Source organism: Somniosus microcephalus, chromosome 23 (assembly GCF_052327205.1).
Source record: "Somniosus microcephalus isolate GS21.2 chromosome 23, FLI_Smic_1.0, whole genome shotgun sequence".
NCBI lineage: Eukaryota > Metazoa > Chordata > Chondrichthyes > Squaliformes > Somniosidae > Somniosus > Somniosus microcephalus.
The window spans coordinates 37,550,283-37,573,009 of record NC_141009.1 but is presented as its reverse complement, the minus strand read 5'-3'; the positions used below and the strand labels follow the sequence as shown (position 1 = coordinate 37,573,009).

The following is a 22,727-nucleotide window of genomic DNA, read 5'->3' as shown; positions in this document are numbered from 1 at the left end:
ATCAGTATGTTGAGGAACCAACTGGGGAAAAGGCTACTTTAGATCAAGTATTGTGCAATGAGAAAGGGTTAATTAATAACCTTGTAGTAAAGGGGTCTTTAAGGAAGAGTGACCATAATATGATAGAATTTTAAATTGAGTTTGAAAGTGATTTAGTTAAATCCAAAACTAGGGTCTTAAATCTAAACAAAGCAAACTACGTAGGTATGAGGGGTGAGTTGGCTAAGGTGGATTGATGGTAGAGAAGCAATGGCTAGCATTTAAAGAATTAAAACATAATTTACAACAAATATACATTCCTTTAAAGTACAAAAACCCCTCAGGCAAAGTGGTCCAACCGTGGCTAACAAGAGAAGTTAAAGATAGCATTAGATCAAAGGAAGAGGCTTATAATATTGCCAAAAAGAATAGTAAGCCTGAGGATTGGGAGGATCTTAAAATTCAGCAAATAAGGACCAAGAAATTGATAAAGAAAGGGAAAATAGAATGAGAGTAAACTAGTGAGAGACATAAAAACAGACTGTAAAAGCCTCTATAGGTATGTAAAAAGGAAAAGATTAGTGAAAGTAAATGTGAGTCCCTTACAGGCTGAGACAGGAGAAATTATAATGGGGAATAAGGAAATGGCAGAGAAATTAAACAAATACTTTGGGCTGGATTTTCCCAGCGGAGGTGGGATCGCGGCGGGAGAGGTAGTTGGCGGGTTCCGGTCCCGCTCCTGGCTGCAGCTGCTCTAAAAAAAGGATTTTCCAATATTAGGGCTTGTTAAGCCCGCTCCGCGGGGTTTCCGGCCAATTAAAAGGAAGCGGGTCTGATAGCATCATTTGATGACGCGTCATCAGCCGGTTTCCTTAAAGGGACCATGTCCAAATTGATTTTGACAGTTGTGACAAGCACTGCACAAAGGTGCACAGCTGCACCCAGGCTCTCGCATGACTCCTTCCATATGCTTATGGAGGGAGTCACAGCACGCAGGGAGGTTCTCTTCCCTTCCCATGGGCGGAAGAGACCACCCCAGGACACCAACGCAGCCTGGTTGTACGTTGCACAGGAGGTCAAAAGCAGGGATGTCGTCAGGAGTACCTGGCTGCAGTGGTGCCAACTTTTCAATGATCTCAGTAGATCATGAAATGTTACTGCAAAGCCACACTCAACCTCATCCTCCTGTGCCACTCATCACATCCTCATAACTCTGCCTTCCCTACCCTACTCATAGAGTCAGAGTCATAATGGCACAGAAGGAGGCCATTCAGCCAATCGAGTCCGTGCCGGCTCTCTGTAGAGCAATCCAATCAGTCCCATTCCCCATACTCCTGCACATCTTTACGCACACCTACTTACCTTGCACCTCCACCCATCCCTCTCTATCTACATTATCACTTCCCAATCTCACTAGCCACCCCTCACACTCACCCTCATCCTAGTGCATCATACCAACTGTAACCCCTTCATGGTTCTTTAGATATATGTGCGATGTGGTCTCTGTTGTAGACAGTATTCTATAGTCCAGTAAGGAGATCACTAATACAATGGCTTAATTCTAACTATCTTATACTTTATAGTTTTAACATCAGACAGTATAAGAAGATTACAGGTCAATGAACTAAATTAGACATTTGCATACATTAGAATGACTCTAGACATAATAAACATACATTCTCCATTTACATGGATTCAAAGGACTGTCCCTGTGTCCAAATTCAAGTGCACTCTTTTGTTGGCGCGCTTAAGTTGGAGCTCATGTTATGTATAATGTCTGCAAGACTTACGACTCCGAACCCCTTCGTTGAATTCTCTTCACGATCACTGAATCCCACTTTGAGTTCTGGATGCAGAGCACACAGCAGCAGCTGGAGTTGGTGACTCTCTCTCTCTCTCTCTCTGCAGCTTTTCCAAGTAGCTCCCCATCAGCACGAGGCAAGCAGCTCTCCCCAGACCTCTGCCTTGCAGATCTGGGTTCAGACGACGATCCCCCGGTACTGGTGACTTGCAGCCAGCCAGTTCAGGATGCAGTGCTACTAATACGAAGGGCGGCGGCCGAGTTTGGAAGCCTGGGACGGGATGCGGCAGCCATTTGCCTCCTGAGCCCTCTTTTCAGAGCTCCTGCCCTCTCCTCTTCCAGTCGCTCTCTGCAGCTTTTCCCGCTCGAAAAACTCGACTCCACCCCTTCCTCCTGGGGTTTCTGCCTGGAGACTGCGCAGCCTCACTGTCTGCAACAGTTGATACTGGTGCAGAATTATGGAAAGTCTGCTCTTAGTCACATTGTGTCCTTAAAAGTTCTTGCCGTACCTTCACATGGCAACTTTAACCCAGGGATTTATAACAATGATAATACAGTGTCTAAGTTAAAGATTGATAACCATACTTAGCGTACATAACATTTCCAGTGGGTATTACACAACTAACAACACACAAGGGTAGCACTTGGGTGTCTTATGCAATGGTCATGTAAATTTTCTGCTAATGTGTTGTCAAACATTGAAATCTTTATTTTCAATACTTTGCCTTATTGGACAGATCTGTGCTCACTTTTGGAAGTGTCTTAGTGAGTTGCAGTGAATGGTGAGACATAACGGTATCCCCCGCAATAGTGATGAGTGTGAAAGGAATGGCTTGGTCATTGTAGGGATGTTTTATGGTGCTGGTCTGGGGTGGTGTTAACCTGGCGCATCATGTGGCAGCCAGGGTTTACAGCGTCAAGTGAAATATATCTGGCCATGGTGATGCCATCGCTGGCCTCCCGGGCAGCAATGTTGTCGGGTGCTGATGCCCTGTGTCATGTGCAGTATCAAATGATTGTGGAGAAGGTTGGTGCTGATGTTGGTGTGCCTGGTGATGTTGGTGTTGGGGCTGATCGTGGAGGGATTCAGAGGACCACGGTGTGATTTTTTTCAAGGGCACCGATGTTGCGGGGATAGATATCAGCTGAAGTTGAGATGACAGAAGCGATCTGTCAATGGTGAGAGAGGTTGCTCCAAAGAGGTGACAGTGGATAGAGAGTTTACTCCAAACACTTCCAAACTACTTACAGCTCAAAAGTGTCTTCCAAGTCCTGAAGGCTCAAGCTTCTGACATTGCAAAGTGAACAGCTGTGAAATGGTAGCTTTTGTACCACTTTTACAGCTGTCACCTATTCATAGCAATAAGGAGATATAGAGAACCCGACCTACTTACCTGACGTGATCTCCGAACGATGTGAACCCCGTTAAAAATGTGGGAAAATAGAAAAAGGCAGGCAAAATAGTAGTTAACAAGCAGTTAACTATCCTAAATGCCTCCCCCACCGCTTGGTGTCGGGTCTGTTCTGAATTCGCAGACCTGACACTTTGGAAACTTACATAGAGGCGAGTTCGCAGTGGGTTCCTGACCCATTGTCAATCATTTCGATTTTGACAGTGGACCCGCCTCCAAACCCACACTCTGAGCGCCGGCAAAATCGCGGCCTTTGTGTCTGTCTTCACGGAAGAAGATGCAAAAAGCTTACCAGAAATAGTGGAGAACCAAGGGTCTAGCGAGAATGAGGAACTGAAAGAAATTAGTATTAGTAAAAAAAATAGTACTGGAGAAATTAATGGGACTGAAAGCCGATAAATCCCCTGGACCTGATGGCCTACATTCCCACGGATTGGAAGGTAGCAAACATAACCCCACTATTAAAGAAAGAAGGGAGAGAGAAAACAGGGAACTACAGACCAGTTAGCCTGACATCAGTTGTAGGGAAAATGTTAGCATCTATTATTAAGGACGTGGTAACAGGGCATTTAGAAAATAATAATAGGATTGGGAAGAGTCAACATGGATTTATGAAAGGGAAATCGTGTTTAACAAATCTGTTAGAGTTTTTTGAGGTTGTAACTAACAGAATAGATAAGGGGGAACCAGTGGATGAGGTGTATTTGGATTTTCAGAAGGCATTCAAATAAGGTGCCACGCAAGAGGTTATTAAACAAAATTAGGGCTCATGGGATTGGGAGCAATATACCAGCATGGATTGAGGATTGGTTAACGGACAGAAAACCGAGAGTAGGAATAAACGGGTAATTCTTGGGTTAAAAGGCTGTAACTAGTAAGGTACAGTGCTTGGGCCTCAGCTATTCACACTCTTTATCAATGATTTGGATGAGGGGACCAAATGTAATATATCCAAGTTTGCTGATAATATAAAGCTGGGTGGGAATGTAAGTTGTGAGGAGGATGCAAAGAGGCTTCAAGGGGATATAGACAAGCTAAGTGAGTGGGCAAGAACATGGCAAATGGAAAATAATGTGGAGAAATGTGAAGTTATCCACTTTGGTAGGAAAAATAAAAAAGCAGAGTATTTTTTAAATGGTGAGAGATTGGGAAATGTTGGTGTTCAGAGGGACCTGGGTGTCCTTGTACACAAATCACTGAAAGTTAACATGCAAGTATAGCAAGCAATTAGGAAAGCAAATGGAATGTTGGCCTTTATTACAAGAGGAATTGAGTATAAGAGTAAAGACGTCTTACTGCAATCTTATAGGGGCCTGGTGAGACCATACCTGGAGTATTGTGTACAGTTTTGGTCTCCTTACCTAAGGAAGGATATACTTGCCATAGAGGGAGTGCAACGAAGGTTCACCAGACTGGTTCCTAGGATAGGGGGTGGGGGGGTTGTTCTACGAGGAGAGATTGAGTAGACTAGGCCTATATTCTCTAGAGTTTAAAAGAATGAGAGGTGATCGCATTGAAACATACAAAATTCTTACAGGGCTTGACAGGGTTGGAGGAGGGAGGATGTTTCCCCTAACTGGGGAGTCTAGAACCAGGGGTCACAGTCTCAGAATAAGGGGTCAGCCATTTAGGACTGAGATGAGGAGAAATTTCTTTACTCAGAAAGTGGTGAATCTTTGGAATTCTCTACTCCAGAGGGCTGTGGAGGCTCAGTCGTTGAGTATATTCAAGACAGAGATCGATAGATTTTTGGATTTTAAGGGAATCAAGGGATATGGGGATAGCGCAGGAAAGTGGAGATGAGGTAGAAGATCAGCCATGATCTTATTGAACGGTGGAGCAGGCTCGAGGGGCCAAATGGCCGACTCCTGCTCCTATTTCTTATGTTCTTATGTTTCCTGGGATCACGTGGGCCGGCCCAACCAATGACAAAGGGGGATTCCATTTACGTACGGAATCCCCAGAAGCATACTTGGAATCTCCTAAAAAATACATTTTCACAACACTGAAATAAAAATAAATCATCGCAGGTTCAAAATTAATTAAAATACAATTTAATTAAACATTTAAAATAAAAATGTAATTTGTAAAAATAACCATTTATTTATGCTCTTACGCCTGCTTTTACCGGGCATATGGGTTTCGTGGGTATTCGCTGGGCAGTTAACTCTGCGCCAACGAATGTCAATTTACAGCGGATGCGGACGATCTGTCCAGCAGAACCCTGACAGATCGCAAGTTCCGGATTTTCACGCAGGCGTGTCGCGTGTGGAAACCCGGAACGTGCGGGGCACTTACGATGGCGCACACTGGGTAGCACTAAGGCTAACAATTCAAATCTTTTCATATTCATAATAAACTAGTGACATTGTTCTCGTGCAGCAAATACATTTCTTTGTTACTTCAGTAACTATTTTATACTGTTTATTTGACTTCTTAACCCTAACCATTCATGGCTTTTCCAGAAATTTCCCAGCAAACATAAAATGTAATCTAGGTAATTCAAAGCAGAAGCCATAAACTCATGGGATTCATATCATTCTCGACATGTCATGGCATTTTTGGCTTTGAAGTTCTTGCTAGTTATTTGATTCAATAGTATTTGACTTTTGGTGCGTTTTACCTATTGAACGTAAAACAATCCAGATCTGCTGTTACAATTCTGAAAAGATCTGAAGCTGGAAAGTCGTAAAATAAAATTGACCAATGAGAAAAACAGGAGAAAGTAGACATTGTCTTTGGCATTGAATTCTAATGAATAAGCAGTGATCATACTGATGAGCAACATACTCTGTGCAGGGAACTCCCCAAAGTAAAACTAACTCCACCTACAGGACAAAGCAGTCCGCTTGATTAGCACCCCATCCATCACCTTAAACATTCACTCCCTCCACCACCAGCGCACCGTGGCTGCAGTGTGTACCATCTACAAGATGCACTGCATCAACTCGCCAAGGCTTCTTCGGCAGCACCTCCCAAACTCGCGACCTCTACCACCTAGAAGGACAAGGGCAGCAGGCACATGGGAACACCACCACCTCCAAGTTCCCCTCCAAGTCACACACCATCCTGACTTAGAAGTATATCGCCGTTCCTTCATCGTCGCTGGGTCAAAATCCTGAAACTCCCTCCCTAACAGTACTGTAGGAGTGCTTTCATCACATGGACTGCAGCGGTTCAAGAAGGCGGCTCACCACCACCTTCTCAAGGGCAACTAGGGATGGGCAATAAATGCTGGCCTTGTCAGTGATGCCAACATCCCACAAACGAATAAAATAAAATATACAATTCAGATCTATCGAAGGATTTCCCATTAGCTCCCATTGTTGCAGAACTCTTCATCTGAGCATACTACTTAATCCTCGGTGCACCATGATGATTTTACTAAGGGATCAAAGGATTTGGGGATGGGGGGGGAAAGTGCAGTTGAAGTAGATCAGCCAATATCTTACTGAATGGCAGAGCAGGCTTGAGGGGCCGTAAGGCCTACTCCTGCTCCTACTTCTTATGTTCTTATGTCCTTCTCAAGGGGCCGTTGAACTACTTGGGCCTTGGACATTAATTCATTGGTAGTAAGCACTTCCATATTTAGATATAACTCTGAATTCAGAAGATCAACATGGTCATTGATACTGTGATTGCACTGATACTGTGATCGCATTGAAGCTCTGAATCCAAGTTCCCATTGACTCCACAAGCAATATTTAAAGCTAGCGGTCATCCAATGAAAAGCTTTAAAAAAAATAATCCCATATTGGGAGTGGGAGCAGGCATGGAAACATTGGAAATGTAAGAAGCAAAAAGAAGCTAATAGTTGGGAAAGAATAAAATTCAAATTACAACTTGAAATGGGGAGAAGGAATAGAGAGAACAGAACAGGAGGAAAAATGGTCAATAAGCGAGCATAGGCTAAGTGGTTAAGTGTTGCTCTTTACAACAGAAAATTGTTTTAGCTGCTTAATTTGTTAATTTAGGATTTAAACATTCCTAATTCGAGTTGCTTTATTGTTTATTTCAACATCTCAGTGCTGGAAAAAAGAATAAAGCCTAAACCAGGCAGGCCAGTCTCAATATATCAACCTAAATATGAGAGAAAATGTTCCAAACTCTGAATAAGAACACAGTTGGCTATACAACAGTCTGTTATGCACAAAGCTCTTATAATATGCGACAAACATCTACAATTTATGATTTTCTCCCCACCAAGGGGTGCCGGTTATACAGAAAATAGCCCATCATATGTTTTCTTCTTCCTTTCTGTTCACATTAATGGCCCAGAAATTCGGGTCTCCACGGGTGAGTACGCACGGGGTACTCACCCGTAGGCCCAATGGAAGTGCCGGTTTCATGCATGCACTGCGCATGCGTGGGAAACTGGCACTTCCGTTCCCCTGAAAGAAGGGGTTCAGAGGTCGAACGCGTGCGTGGGAGAGGCTGCGCCTGCGCATCGAACTTCGGTTTTTTTTGCAGGTTTTCCCGGGAGGTTAAGTCTGCAGAATTTACACATATAAAAAGCAGGCGTGAGGCCTGCTTTTTACAAGATAAGTGGTGAATTAATTAAAATTAAAACATTTTTTCCACAGGTTTATTATTTTTAAATACTTTAAAGCAAGGTAAGTTTACTTTTAGCCCCGTTAGAAAATTTTAAAAAATTTTCAAAAATTTAAATTATTGTTTAAAATAGTTATTTCATGTAATTTATAGTTTACTAGCTGAAGTGCCCAGCGGTGCCGAGGCTTTTTCGAGGGCATGTTGTTGTTGGAAGAGAGAGAGCGATTGGCGGGGGGGGGAAGAGAGAGAGCGACTGGCGGGGGGGGAAGCGAGAGAGCGACTGGCGGGGGGGGGGGGAAGCGAGAGAGCGACTGGCGGGGGGGGGGGGAAGAGAGAGCGCGACTTGGGGGGGGGGGAAGAGAGAGCGCGACTTGGGGGGGGAAGAGAGAGCGCGACAGGGGGTGGGGGAAGAGAGAGCGCGACGGGGGGGGGGGGAAAGAGAGAGCGCGCAACGGGGGTGGAAGGTGGCCCGATGGACCCCTACGAAGGAAGAAGGTAAGCTCTCCCACCCCCTCACTCTTTCCCTCCCTGTCCCACCCCTTCACTCTCTCCCTTCCTCACCCTCTCTCTCTCCCTCCCCCTGTCTCTCCCTGCTTTACACTCTCTCCCTCTCCCCTCCCTTCTCTCCCTCTCTCCCCCCCTCCCTCTCCCTGCCCTTCCCCCCTCTCCCCACCCTCTCTCGCTCCCCCCTCTCCCCACCCTCTCTCGCTCCCCCCCACCCTCTCTCGCTCCCCCCCTCCCCACCCTCTCTCGCTCCCCCCTCTCCCCACCCTCTCTCGCTCCCCCCACCCTCTCTCGCTCCCTCCATCCTCTCTCGCTCCTCCCCTCCCGTCCTCTCTCTCCTCCCCCACCCCTCCTCTCTCTCCTCCCTCTCCCCTCCTCTCTCTCCTCCCTCTCCCCACCTCCCTACCCCCTCCTCCTCCCTCTCCACCCCCCCCACCCCCTTCCTCCCTCTCCTCCCCCTCCCCTGCCCGAGCCCTCATCCCCCGCTCCAATCCCTCTTTCCGCCCCGGGGCCCGGGCCTCGGCACCTGGATGAACGCGTTCCCTCGGCCGTCACCCTGATGCCGTTGGCCGTGAAGCAAAGACATGGCCCAGCCGAGTCCAGCGCCCCGGTCAGCTGGAGGTCCGCAGCCACTGTTCGTCCGCAGCCCACAAAGCACCCGAGCCCAGTGCCGGCGATGTCTCCACGGAGCTCCGTGCCCCCCCTACGCACTGACATGGCCCCGCCCTCCCGAGCTGGCTTGAAGAGCGCCGATTGCGGCTGAGAAACGGCCGGCGGGCCCGGTTGCCGGGGTAACCCTTCCCGCTCTCCAAGTCCCGCCCGAGATCAGCACTCCCGAGAGCCCAGCCCCGCCAGCCTACCTGGAAAAACGGGGAAAGGTAGGAAAATTAATGAGATTAGATAAGTTAATTACTTTGTAAATCTTTTTTTTTTAAACAATGGGCTGGATTTTGCTACGGGGGCGGGTTGGAGGTGGGAAACCCACATTCAGGCTTGTTGTCCCGCCTCCATGGAGATGTAGCCAACCCACTGGATTTTCCTCTGATTGACCTTGTTGAGCCCGCCCTGTGGGCTCAGCAGGCCAATTAAGGGTTACCCGGCAACAGGTGACGTCAGAGATTGACATTTCATCTGTCAAAAGCTTTTGGCAGATGAAATATCAGTGTTTAACAGCTGTTTGAAGCTGTCAACCACTGAAAAACTGCTAATTCAGCCTCAGTCCTTTCTCAGGATAACTTTAAAATCATTTTGCTGCAGAAACCAAGAAGCTGATTTTTTTTTTTTTTAAATCGGAGCTTCTGTGGTTCTTGCAGCCGACTCCTGACACCGGAATGCAGGACTCCTGTAAAGGTAAGTAAAAGTAAGTTAAACTTATTTAAACACTTTAAACACTTGCAAAACACTTACCTTTGCACTCCTGCACCCCTCACTCACCTGAACACTGGGCATCTCGACCCCTCCAAGACCTCAGACCCACGTCCCGCCTCGAAAACTTTTCGTGGTTTGGAGCTGTCGGGAAGCCCACAAACCAGCAATAAAAATCGCGAATAGGCAAAAAACTACCTGTTAACAGGCAGTTTAATTGCCTTTAATCCCTTCCCGCCTCTGGGAGTCGGGTTCCAGCACTTGTCGGCAACCCGACTCCTATGAAATTGACATGGAGGCGGGTTGGAGGCGGGATGGGGTCGGGACCCCCGGATCTCCGATTTTTATCGCCCGCACGCCTCCAACCCGACTCCAGGGGCTTAGGAAAATCCAGCCCAATATGTGTTTTAAAAGCAACGTTTTTTTTTAAAGACGCAGAAAGCGGGAAAAAGAAAGGAAAAGTTTGGAATCAAGATGGCGGCGACTCACCTCGGTTCAGAACGATAAGGCCCGCCCACACACGCACCGATTGGTCGACCGTCAGGTGACCAAAGCATAGGATTGGTCAATCGTCCCGTCACTCGACCGTAGGAGGGCCCGGCCGCACGCTGGTCGACCTCGAGGTCACTCTGTCGCTAATGAGCGGATAATGAGATGCTAATGAGCGGAATGTTGAAGGTTTTTTGGATACCGCGGGCGCGATTTTAGCCCGGCCGAAACGTAAATACGCTTAAGACCGTTTTGGAAAGGTAAGCTTTCTTTCGACGTAACGCACGCGTAGGTACGCTCTGTAACTTTCGAGCGCATAGCCCGACAGACGCACACGTGAGGATAGACAGACAGAAGGACAGACAGACAGAAGGACAGACAGAAGCATCGCTTTACATATATAGATTTTAAAAATGTGATGTTTTTAAAAAATTTATTTGAAGATTTAGTGATGTTTTGGAGTCCGTTGTATTTATAAGTTTTGACAGCTCTTCCTGTCAATCTTATGAATGGAGCATTCCCCGCTCCGATTGGCTCCCCATGGCCCACATGAACCCAGGGGCCGCATCGAACTAACTGCGCCTCTGGGATAAGCAAGCACTGTGCACCGGCAGTTGGAGCAGGTCCAGGATCGGAATTCCACAGGGGCCCACAGCTCAACGGCCGGTGCGCAAGGTAAGTGCAGGTCGGGGGCTTGCACCCACGGGAAGCCCCCGACCCGAATTTCTGGGCCATTGTCTTGCTGGAAGAATGAGCAAATAGGTTTCAAATTCACCTATCATTTACAAAGCTAGCTTTCCTTGGTTAATGGGCTACAAGATATATATGTGTTAAGTAAACGCCTATTTTAAGGTAGGCTATATCACACAGAATAGTTGATGGCAATTATTTTACATACATACATGATCGCAGGCCGCTGGTCAGAAGGAGAATGGGAGCGAGAAGGGGTGAAAAGGTGCACAGAAGTGAGGTTCTGCTTAGTGAACTATTTTTGCCTGGGAAATCCTCTCATTGTGAGGGGTGTGGGGGGGCGGGGGAAGGGGAAGGAACCATAAAATGCAGCCAGCAGGGGGAGGGGGGAAATGCTGATTAGTGGGGGTAGGGGGATTGAGGTATGTTTTTGAAACTGACCGCAATTTTGGATTTGACACATGTGGAAATCCCGAAGTTGCGGTCAGTCATTGACAGCTCCGAAACAGGCTGTGCTGTGCCCCCTGCCCACCTCCACAGAGCCGGCAATCTGTGCAATCAGCTAAATCATGGAAACTGACGACGACTTTGGCCCTTCTGCAGTAATCACGGTGTGAAATTCTCCACAAAATGTTAGACCCAAAGGGATTAGATGTAACTGTGGTTTTAACAGCATATTGACTGCTAAACAAACGTTAAGAGCCTGGAAAACTAACTTTAATTTTGTGCTGTGTGAAATTAGACCATTTTAATAAAAATTTAAATTTTTAAGAACATTTTCAAAATCTTTATTTTAGGTTTGTCTTTTCCCCATGTGAGAGCCCCAATCTTTCTTTTGCTCTCTCTAACTATTTTAGTAAGTTAGAACTTTAAGAGCTTACTCACTTCCTTGTTTGCTGTCTGTGAGAATTCTGCCTTTTGATTGGCTGCTTAGGCAGTCTGTTGACGTCACAGCAGTTCGAACAAGGGATTCCCCACTGTAGTCCGTTGAATTGAATTGAATTGAATTGAAGGTCGGAAAACCCAGGGATTGCCAGATCCTTATGCAGAGCGTACTTCGGGGCCTGCAGCGAACACCTTCGCTTTGCTGCTGACCGCAAATTCCGGGCCTATAGTTTCTGCCTCAAGTTTAACCCTGAAAGCGCATTACACAACCCTCTTTATAAGAACATAAGAAATAAGAGTAGGAGTAGGCCATACGGCCCCTCGAGCCTGCTCCGCCATTCAATAAGATCATGGCTGATCTTCGACCTCAACTCCACTTTCCCGCCCGATCTCCATATCCCTTGATTCCCCTAGAGTCCAAAAATCTATCTATCTCAGCCTTGAATATACTCAAAGACTCAGCATTCACAGCCCTTTGGGGCAGAGAATTCCAAAGATTCACAACCTTCTGAGGGAAGAAATTCCTCCTCATCTCAGTTTTAAATGGCCTACCCCTTATCCTGAGACTATGCCCCCTAGTTCTAGACACTCCATCCAGGGGAAACAACCTCTCAGCATCTACCCTGTCAATCCCCCTCAGAATGTTTCAATGAGATCACCTCTCATTCTTCTAAACTCCAGAGAGTATAGGCCCATTCTACACAATCTCTCATCATAGGACATCCCTCTCATCCCAGATTAGAGATATTGAAAGAAAACACGATTGGAACATTGTGACTATCCATTTATAGCTTTCAGACCCGAACGCCTCATCTTGTCACCCAACACCAGTCCATTTGGAGGATGATTACAAGATGTCCTTTTCCCTTTGTGTCATGTCTCACTTTAATCTTTATCTGCTAATAACTAAGGCCACTATTCGGTTACTACCAACACTTCCACAGATTTGTAATAGTTAATGAACTGAAATAGTGTACTATAATGTGGCTTTTACTTTCACACAGTTAATCAGAAACTTTGACTTTCTATAGCGAGTTTAGATTTTACGTAAACCGATAAAGTATAGCTTGGGAAATTGATTCCTAAGAAATTGTACAACTTTCTCCTGCTGCCATATAGTAGATCCAGTCTTAAGGACCCCAGTGGGTCACTGTTACTCATCATGTTTTAACTCCCACAGTCAAGATGGATTGCTTTAGTTGAGGCATTTCACTGCTAATCCAGATCAGGATGTATACTTCTAATAGTCTTTGTTTAATTGGTACAATTGGCTCCAGCCCGACAACCCTCCGAGATCTCTGTACTCCCTCAATTTTGGTTTCCTACACATCCCCGGTTTTCATCATTCTGCCGTTGGCGGCCATGCCTTCAGCTGCCTGGGCCCCAAGCTCTGAAATTTCCTCCCTAAGCCCCTCTCTCCTCCTTCAGCCCCCTGAAAAATCTATGAATGCTCAGTAGAAACCTATGTTTGGCAGGCTAAGGGTCAATTAAATCTGCACCCAAAATAGAAATCCTCAAAATATTTACTATCGAGAGCCAGCAAAACAGTACGCTGCACCCTTACAATCATCAGAACATTATGTCTAGCCACTTCAAAGTAGTTGTACTCTGTAGTTGACTGCTGTTGCCGATTACACAAATCAAATACACTCAGTATTTCATAAAGCATCATATGCTTGGCTATATATATCTACAGAATAGTTAGCCATGTCAGAAATCTAGTATTAGCTTTCGGCTTTGAATTCAATCTTCAAAATAATCATTTACAAAAGGAAACAGTAAATTCAATGGCTGCCTCATCACAATTCATTAAAATTTTCCTCAAAACTTGCCTGCAATGAAGACGTGAAGGATTAAAGAAATCTGTTCAAAATTACATCCTTTTAAAAATCTGGTAACCCCTTGAACTTTACTTGACCAAACGCCCAGACTTAAGGCTGCTGACATGTAATTTATGAACATCTACAAGTATGTTTGAGCCTGAGTGACTGTTCTAACCTTCAAATGTGCCAACAGCAGATATTGCAAAATTTAATCTCCTTTTCCTCTTGGAAAAAGTGAAGAAAATCCTAAATGTTTCTGCTTTTAAAACTGCAAGTAAACTTGAGGAAATGGAGGGGTGGATTGGGCCTACATTTCACCATTAGGTACTGGTGCTTCAATGTGCTGCCTCACACTACATTTATGAAAGGAACCAGTCATCTGAGAACAAGAACTAACTATTGTGAAAAGTGATTAAAGTGCGAGTCATTGTTATAGACTTTCTCCTCTCCTTTAAAAAGGAATTATGTTGGAATGTTGAGGAAGGGACAGGACAATGGAATTAGAGTAGATAGCTCAATTGTAAGAGTTGGCACAGGCATGGTGGGCCAACCAACATCCTTCAGTTTTCCAGACTCCTATTATTTGTGCTATCTGGATCCAGGTTAGGAACAAAGGGGGAGAAATTCATTATAGCCTCGTTTGAGGTGCTAAAACTTTGAAAGCTGAAAAATTAGCGCCAGACGCTAATGATGATAGGCTCACATGAAATTCAGTTGTAGCGCTCCAAGATCAAGTGCTAACCACTTCTGTTGGAGCGCTAAAGTTGGAGAGCGGGGCGATACCGGCAGAGCTCGAGACAATTTGCAGCGCATTCCAGACGGCACTCTTCAATCACAGAGGCTGCTTCCCTCGCTTAAAGAGAAGGGACAATACTGCACCAGAAGCTATTAGTCAGCACTGCAGTCTTGCCAGGCGACTGCCAATACAGCCCCAAGCACTGTTACGAAGTGGAGGGCTTGGACATCCTGCAACAGTGAAAGAGTGAAAACTTTGCGCAGGCACCAGACTGGTGCAAATAATAACGGTTCAGCGATCTGAAAAGTATTCCCTTTAATTACCGCTCCCAAAATGGCCATCCGACTTCAGAACGCCTCCTCTTGCTGGCCTCGTCAGCGCGAGGCGATAATGCAGGGGGCTAAAGTCAATTTCACATCCGGGGTGCTAACGGGGTGGTGCGCACTTGATGACTTCACGATCTACGAGGCGCTAGAGGCCCAGGCGGTAAGAGTTTGCACCAGCAACGTGCCCCACCACCCATTTATTTTTAATGCAAACTTGCTGTTAGAATAGAGTTGGCAGTTCTAATGGCCCGGATTTTGTGTTGAGAATAACAGTGAAGTTAACCACGCTCACTGTTATTATGGAGTAAATCTGACAGCAACCTCCGGAGAACACACATGCGCAGTTAAACGTAGAAATCCAGAAGCTGCGGTCCGAGTTACTCTGCTCCTCCATAGGATGCGCTATAACAGTAACCCGCCGATAGACTTGCCATTGAAATCAATATGATGCTGTGACATTGCGATAATTACCCACTAAATACGGCAGAAAAAGTTAGGGCTGGTACATTCGGGTGTAAGTGAATTTTTAATGGCGTGATAAGTCACAATTACTGCCAAACAACCTCTCTGGCACGGAATATTTAATTTTACAAGTGTGGAGTCTCATTCCTTCAGAATTTAATTAGTGTTGGTGATTTTAAAAACATTAAAACAATTGTTAAAACTTTTCTTTCTCTCTCTCTTATTTTGATATTTCTTTCCCAATCTTTATTTTGCTTTCTGTATATGATTTAAATCTAACTTATACTTCCTAATTTATATTTCCTGGTTTCGACTGCGTGTCTCAGTGAGGATTTTTCAATCTGATTGGTTGAAGAGCCACGTGCTCACACACGCCACAGATCCCCTGGAGAGGGCGCCGCACTGGATCAGATGCCCAATGACAGCAGGGGGGCGAAAGTCATTATCGCCCAGGAATGGGCGCTAACTTCTGAAAAGTTTGAGATTTAGCGACAGGCGTTAATGAATCTCTGCACGCAAAATTTAGTGTCATCGCTCAAAGAAAGGATGGGAATGCTAAATCAAGCGCTAATGACCTAACTCAGTGGCGTTAGACTCAAAGCGCTAAGCAATGTCAGGTGCAGTCTAATTGCTGGTCATCATTGCCACAGGCTCTTTCCAGTTCTTAAAGGGGAGGTTCAATCATGCTGCAGAACCTCATTCTCAGCATTGCTGCTTCTGCAGCTGTCTCAGCAAGCAGCAGTAGGCCAAGGAGAAGAAACCAGACCACTGAAGGAGGTGTCATTGTGGCAGATCAACGGCCCAAGGAGAGAGCTCGCAGATTCTGTGACCAGGCATTGGAGGTGTTGGTCTTCGCTGTGGAGAGACGGAGGGCGGTGTTGTACCCAGCAAGTAGCAGCAGTGCCCTCGCCGCAAGTCTTCCGCGCCATGTGGAGGGAGGTAGCCCAGCAGGTTTTGAGCAGCAATGTGGTCCCCAGGATCCATATAGAGTGCAGGAAGAAATTTAACAACCTCACTCGGGTGGTCAGGGTGAGTCAATACTTCAACAAATGCGACATACCACCATCTGAACCACAGCCTGCACACACTGCCCAAAGAACCTCACCCACCAACAATCCCCACCTACTAGCACGCACATCCACATCTCACACCTTGCACACAATGACAGCTATTCAACTATGGCAGGCACATCATCCAAACACGTTGCCCCACACTCACTCACACACTTTCTCTTGCAGGCCAAGGTCATTCACAACAGGAGGGAGCAGGAGCGCACAGGCGGGGGACAACCTGACACCCAACCACTGTCTGCGCTGGAGGAAAGAGTGCTGCAAATCATTGGGTGCCAGGTGGTGGGCGCTGTGGCCACCGGTGATGTTGGCCCTCCCTTAGGGACAACAACAGTATGTTCATCCCCATTCCTTCTTCTCACATCCCACTTCCCCCTCACCCCACAAGCCTTTCCCACTTTCCAGCTAATCATGCCTTTCCGCCTTCCTGACACCCTCCCCTCAGCTTAACTCAACTCTTGTGCCTTTATGCTTTCAGATAATGAGCAAGCACCTGAGCAGCTTGTCCCTGAGGGTACCATTGAGAGCGAGGTGGGAGAAGGAGGACGAAGAACACACCGCGTCACTGCATGTCTCACCCACAAGCACCAGCTCAGATACTGGCACTACACGTTCTTTAGAGGCTGGTATAGTAGCGGGATCTGCACAGGTTGATGCACCGGGGACGTGTGGGCTGCAGCAAGGCCAGGGGGAAAGGGTAGCTCGGGAGTCAGCTCCCCGGAGGACGAGTTCGCGTGCAAGTTCTGCTGCACAGGACTCAGATGAGGACCTCAATGGGGAGGCGTTTAGAAGAAGGGCGATGGGCATGCACATGGAGATGATGGGTGCAATGGCAAAGGTGCCCGAGAACCTCTCGGCAATGGTAAGGAGCATGGAGGAGTCCGCCTCCAACATTACACAGAGCTCTGTGCACAATATGAAGTCCATCATTTGCAGACTGCAAATGATGGTAGACTCCCAGAGAGAGGGTGGCGACCCAGACCTGATGCCGCGCGTGATGGGCAATGTCGCAGCTTCCATTGCAGCACAGGCGGAAGCCACGCAACGTCTTAGTGCCGTCATGCAGTCTATGCTTGGTGCCATCAATTCTCGGACTGCTCTCCTGCAGTCTCAGTTTGATGCCACGCAAGCTCTGACTGCTGCCATCGTGGCTGGGTCTACCACCACTGACCGGGGATTTCATGGTGTTGCAGAAGGCCAGCAATCTGTGCTCCAACAGATCGCTAGGGATGCTGAGGTGCTGCCCCGGGGGAGTGGCAGTGGGTCAATGGAGCAGGAAGCTGCTGTCCTCTCTCAGGATGACAACATTCCTGCTCCCACCACTGGCACTCCGCCATTGCCCTTGTCGCTGCCTGTCATCCAGCCAGTCCAGACTGCTGCCGCCCATGCTGAGGTGGTGCAGTCTATAGTCGGGCCTTCCAGGCCAAGAGCTGGGCGAGGGCGTCCTGTAAGGCCATCTGAAGTCTCCCACATGGACACTCAGCATCCTTCCATCCGCCGTGCTGCAGCCACTGGGCCAACACTTTGGAGGAGCACTAAAGTAGGCAAAGGCACAGTAACGAGAGGCACTAAGGGATGCATAAGAGTGAATAGTTAATATTGTAGTTATAAATATGTGTTCACTGATTATTGATACATTTATTAATTGGCTTTGGATGATTTTGTGGTGTCTCTCATTTCAGCTTTGCGGTGATATGGCCTGCGACAGGAATGGAATGATGGGGGTGTGGTGAGCAACGGGGATCTGGAGTTTAATTTATTGGAACCGCAGTCTGATGAGGCGGTCACGGACCCCCCTTCTGGAAGGCCGATTGAGTGGCCGCCACCTCCGTGCTCCTGTTCTTCCTCCTCGTCTTCCTCTTTCTTGTCCTCCTCCTCCTGAGGTGGTCCCGCAATCCCTGGTGGCAAGGGCTGGGCCCTCATGATGGCCAAGTTGTGGAGCATGCAGAAGATCATGGCGAAACGGGACACCCACTCCGGCGAGTACTGGAGGGCACCTCCTGAACGGTCAAGGCAGCGGAACCATTGAGCACTCTGATGGTCTGCTCGATGACGTTCCTAGTGGCGGCATGGTTCTCATTATATGAGTGCTGGGCAGGAGTGTTGAGAGGAGTCATGAGCCAGGTGGAGAGCGGATAGCTCGTGTCTCCGACCAGCCAGCCGTGAGCTTGATGTGGCAGCTGGAAGAGTGCTGGCACACCGGTCTGGCGCAGGATGAAGGCATCGTGGCTGCTGCCAGGATAGCGGGCATTCACACTAAAGATTCGCTGTCTATGGTCACACACCAACTGCTCATTAAATGAGTGATAGCCTTTGCGGTTACGGGAGATCTCAGGATTGTTATGCGGTGCCTGCAAAGCCACATGGGTGCAGTCAATGGTGCCCTGCATCATGGGGAGGCCCGCTATCCTGGCAAAGCCACATGCACGTTTGTCCTGCTTCTCTCTGGTGATGGGGAAGGAAATGTAGTCCCTTCTCCTACTGTAGAGTGTCTCTGTGGTCTCCCGGATGCAGCGATGGATGGTGAGCTGCGAGATGTTCTCTATATCTCCTGTTGCGGATTGGAAGGAACCGTTGGCAAAGAAATTGAGGGCCACAGTGACCGTGACTGCCACTGAGAGAGCTGTGGTTGCCCTGATCTGGGGCTCGAGGTCTGGTTGCAGGAGGTGGCAGAGTTCGGTGACCACCTTATTGGTGAAGCTGAGCCTTCTAATACACTGCTCCTCGCTTAATTGGAGGTAGGAGAAGTGCTCTCGGAATACCCTTGGAGGGTAAAGCCTCCTGTTGAGAGCCCTGAGGGCCCTCCTCCTCCCTCTGGTCATATCTTGCAATCTTTCTCGCTGCCTGCGCTCCCTCCGCTGTAGATACTGGAGGGTGAGGTCGACTGCCAGTACAGCCCCCATTAATGTAACCAAGTGTAGCACTATGAAATTTTGTCAGAATAAATATAACAAATTTTTATAAGCCACAACGTTCTTGATACTAAAGAACCTTTAAATGACTGAATTAAACTCTTGCACAATCGCAAACTGACAAGGAAGCAGTGAAACAGCACTAATCTGACAGCTGCGACTGATCTCTTTGATCTCTTTAAATAGCGCCCCTGGAGCCTGCTTCACGCCTCCTCTTCCTGTCGTTGTCAGAGTGAGGTGCTAAGACAGGGGGTGATAATCAATTTGGCAGAGTGGGCGCTGAGTGATCGTTGCACGCTCACTGACATCACGATCTGGCTAGCGTTAAAGCCCCAGGTGCAAACCATTAGTGGCGGCGCTAAAGGGCAACTGGATTTGGCGTGTGGCGCTGGATCTGCCTCACCTCGGTGCTACTTCATTAGCGCCCCCGCCAGGCGCAAACAGGAGGCGCTAACCAACCAAATTCCGCCCCCCCCCCGCCCCCCGCCAAGGATTTGCTCAAAAACCCGCAAAAGCTCTGGTCAGCTGTCAGCCTACTGAACGCGAGCGTCGTTCCTTTGCAGCTGAGCACAAAATCCGGGCCAATGTCTTTTCAGTTTACTAAATCTGCCATCTTCTGCAAACATTACGGCTTCAGTCAGCTCCACTAAGCAATGAAACCATCAATTGTTGCCTGATATGAATTACGGAGCTTGGAAAATTGCCATTCTGCTGTCTCTATTTAGCTGGCAGGTGCTGAAGCTGCTATTTACACAGCAGTATTTAGTCTCACTATCCAAGATGGCAGCAAGGCAGTCAACATTACTGCTTCTCTATTGTCTAGGTTCTGTCCAAATTGAGACAGAGGCTCAGTATTTCGTCATAATCTACAGCTACAACGCATTATCGTTTTTTCAGGCATGTTTGCCATCATAATTAAATTTAATAACAGTAGATTCAACGGTGCTCGGGGAAACTCATCTATTGATTTGCCATCTCAATTCTGATGTCAATGGAAGTTTCTCAGCCGTAGAATATTGCAGAGACAGACAAGTTAACCTATATTCTTAAATGGCAGAATCAACATCCCTGATTGCAGGGCAAAGGTCTACAAATTCTGTGCAATACATAGAATCAATAATCTGTCACTCAGACAAAAATAGGCAGACATTTGTGCCTAAATACATCAATTATGATTCTAAAGGAGATTTGCCAGCTCACATACTGAAATTCATATACAGGAAACGTTGGTTTATCTGGAGGTTGTATGCCCGGAAACCTCGATCTAACGGCAGAAATCAGCAGCCGTTTTGGTTAGGTTTTTTTTCTTCTCCGAGCATTTTTTTTTTTTTTTTTAAACAGTCAGGCTCTGGAAAGCGTCTCTGTAGCTTAGCAACAGCTTCAGAGACGCTTCCAAGGTACGGGCCGAGTGTTTACAAGCTGTTGCTAAGCAACAGTGTTTGTTGTCAGATACGGAGATTTTCATCTCCGTATGCTTCAACATTAACTTTGTATGTCCGGCAGTTTTGATATATCGGCAACACACCGGTCCAGTCAGTGCCGGATATCAGAACATTTCCTGTACAACCATCTAATCACTTAATTCGCTATCGAATGGACAAAGGCAAGTTGATATTTTGTATAATTATGCAATTTTAGCAATTAGGTGATTGTTAAACATTCACAAGAATTACATGACAAATTACACATTAAAACAAACACACTTGGGTTTCAAATGTTGTTTTAAGCAGAAAGACGATCTTAATTAGTGCCATGCCAGTAAAATAAGGTATTGTAATCATTACTTCCATGTGTCTGTAACAATAACTAATTAATGCTCCCCAATTCCATAAACCATAATCCCTCCCAGACATTCATGCATACAGTTTCAGCAGGAGGAGAAAAAAACGTTTATTGGGATTTTACAAGCAGGAACCACACAGGGTGTCCATGTGTGAGCCACCCAACCTACTAAAATTCTCCAGTACCACTTGTACACATTCCGACAGCCGTTGAAGTATATGAGACATTCTGCAAACAAATCTATCGCCCATTTGTCATACGAACTTAAGAAATAGGAGCAGGAGTAGGCCACAGGGCCCCCTGAGCCTGATCTGCCATGGCTGATCTTCGACCTCAACTCCACTTTCCCGCTCGAGCCCCATATCCCTCGATTCTCTTAAGAGTCCAAAAATCTATCAATCTCAGCCTTGAATATACTCAATGACTGAGCGTCTACAGTCGTTTATCATTTATCCTAGATAAGGTTAATGTTGGAGGTTAGCCGAGAAATAATCAAGTGTATTAACTTGCTCAGTTAACAAACGAAGGGCTGACAACAGAGGACGGGACTGCACTGATGATATTAACAGAGCAGCAGGCAATAAAGTATATCTTAAGATATTTGGACACATCATCAACACTTGACTTTATACTCAGTTAATTAATAGAAATGTTTAACATACCTCAAACTGTACTGGTAGAAAATAGTTGTCTTGGTAAGAGCCAGAGCCGTTGAGGACAGGCTCAGCATCAGAAGTCTTCCTGCAAGCTTGGCTGTATCTCGTGCAGTGCGCTTTGGCTGCAGCTGGCTCCCCCATAACAAACAACAATTGTTGAATTAGCCCCTAAAGAGAAATAACATGTACTTGATTACTAAAATCATATTTATATACCACAACCACATGGCTTCCAGACATCCGGGAGTACCTTCACCACACGGACTGCAGCGGTTCAAGAAGGTGGCTCACCGGCACCTTCTCAAGGGCGACTAGGGATGGGCAATAAATGTTGGACTTGCCAGCGACGCACACATCCCATGAACGAATAAAAAAAAACTGCATATTGATAACTGTTAATGTTGACACAGGTCAATGGGCATCGGCCAAAACGTGACCTGTAACTGAAGGCAAAGCAGTAGGTTAGCTGAGTAAATCTCAACTGCGCCAACCCGATAATGTTACACAAGATCCATCTTACCGAGTGTTTTCCCTAATGTCGGGAACATTTTCAGTGAGTGTTTGTTAAATGACTTGCCAAGGCCAATTATACCGATTGTGTTTGCAAAATGAGTATGACGATGGAGTGGAAGAATTATTACATTACGTTATGTTTGCCAGATTCATATTTTTCTGACAGCCAGTCACACAACACTAGATTTGCCTGATTATGTAAGGAATACAATTGTTATAATGCATACAATGCATAAAGGGAGTTCTTCAGGTGAAACAAGGTTAGAGGGCAAGGGGTAATTGGACTAGGGTGCACAGATGTAATTTAGGCCCCAATTTACAATCACATATTCCATCCTTATTATTTGTGGTTACGTAGCAAAACATAAAGCAATTTGGGAACCAGAGAAGTAGAGTTGGTTGCAACATCAGAGTTTCCCTGCAGGAGAGTTTGAGGAGTTGGGAAATGCTGAGCTGCTGCAGCACCCGTCACAAGTGGGAGATGTATTTACAGCATGACAAGCTCACAGAGATAGTTCCCATTATAAATGTGAAGACAGGAATTTATCAAGAAAGTTGACACAGAAACGTGTCAAAAACATGAAAACAGAAGCCAAAGTTTTTACAGGAGTAAAATGAACCCAAACCGGAATTTGAAAGAAACGTAAACACGAATTTGAAAAATTGAAATGGGGTTTCGTTGGCTGTAAGAAGCCAAATCAGTCTTTGCTACAGTTTACGTGAAAATATTGAAGGGGTTGCCGAATAAGTATTTCACTGCTAGCCCCACAC

The 22,727-nt window shown here is 46.5% G+C and overlaps 1 protein-coding gene across 1 annotated transcript in view; it reads right to left on the bottom strand.

Annotated features, from left to right (window-relative positions):
* LOC147101826 (uncharacterized) overlaps positions 1–22,727 on the bottom strand; it is a 320,645-nt gene that overhangs the window by 104,390 nt on the left and 193,528 nt on the right. Inside the window, exon 5 of the mRNA XM_085965804.1 lies at positions 21,450–21,611. Coding sequence (XP_085821930.1) covers positions 21,450–21,611 — 162 coding nt within the window. The remainder of the gene's footprint in view (positions 1–21,449; positions 21,612–22,727) is intronic.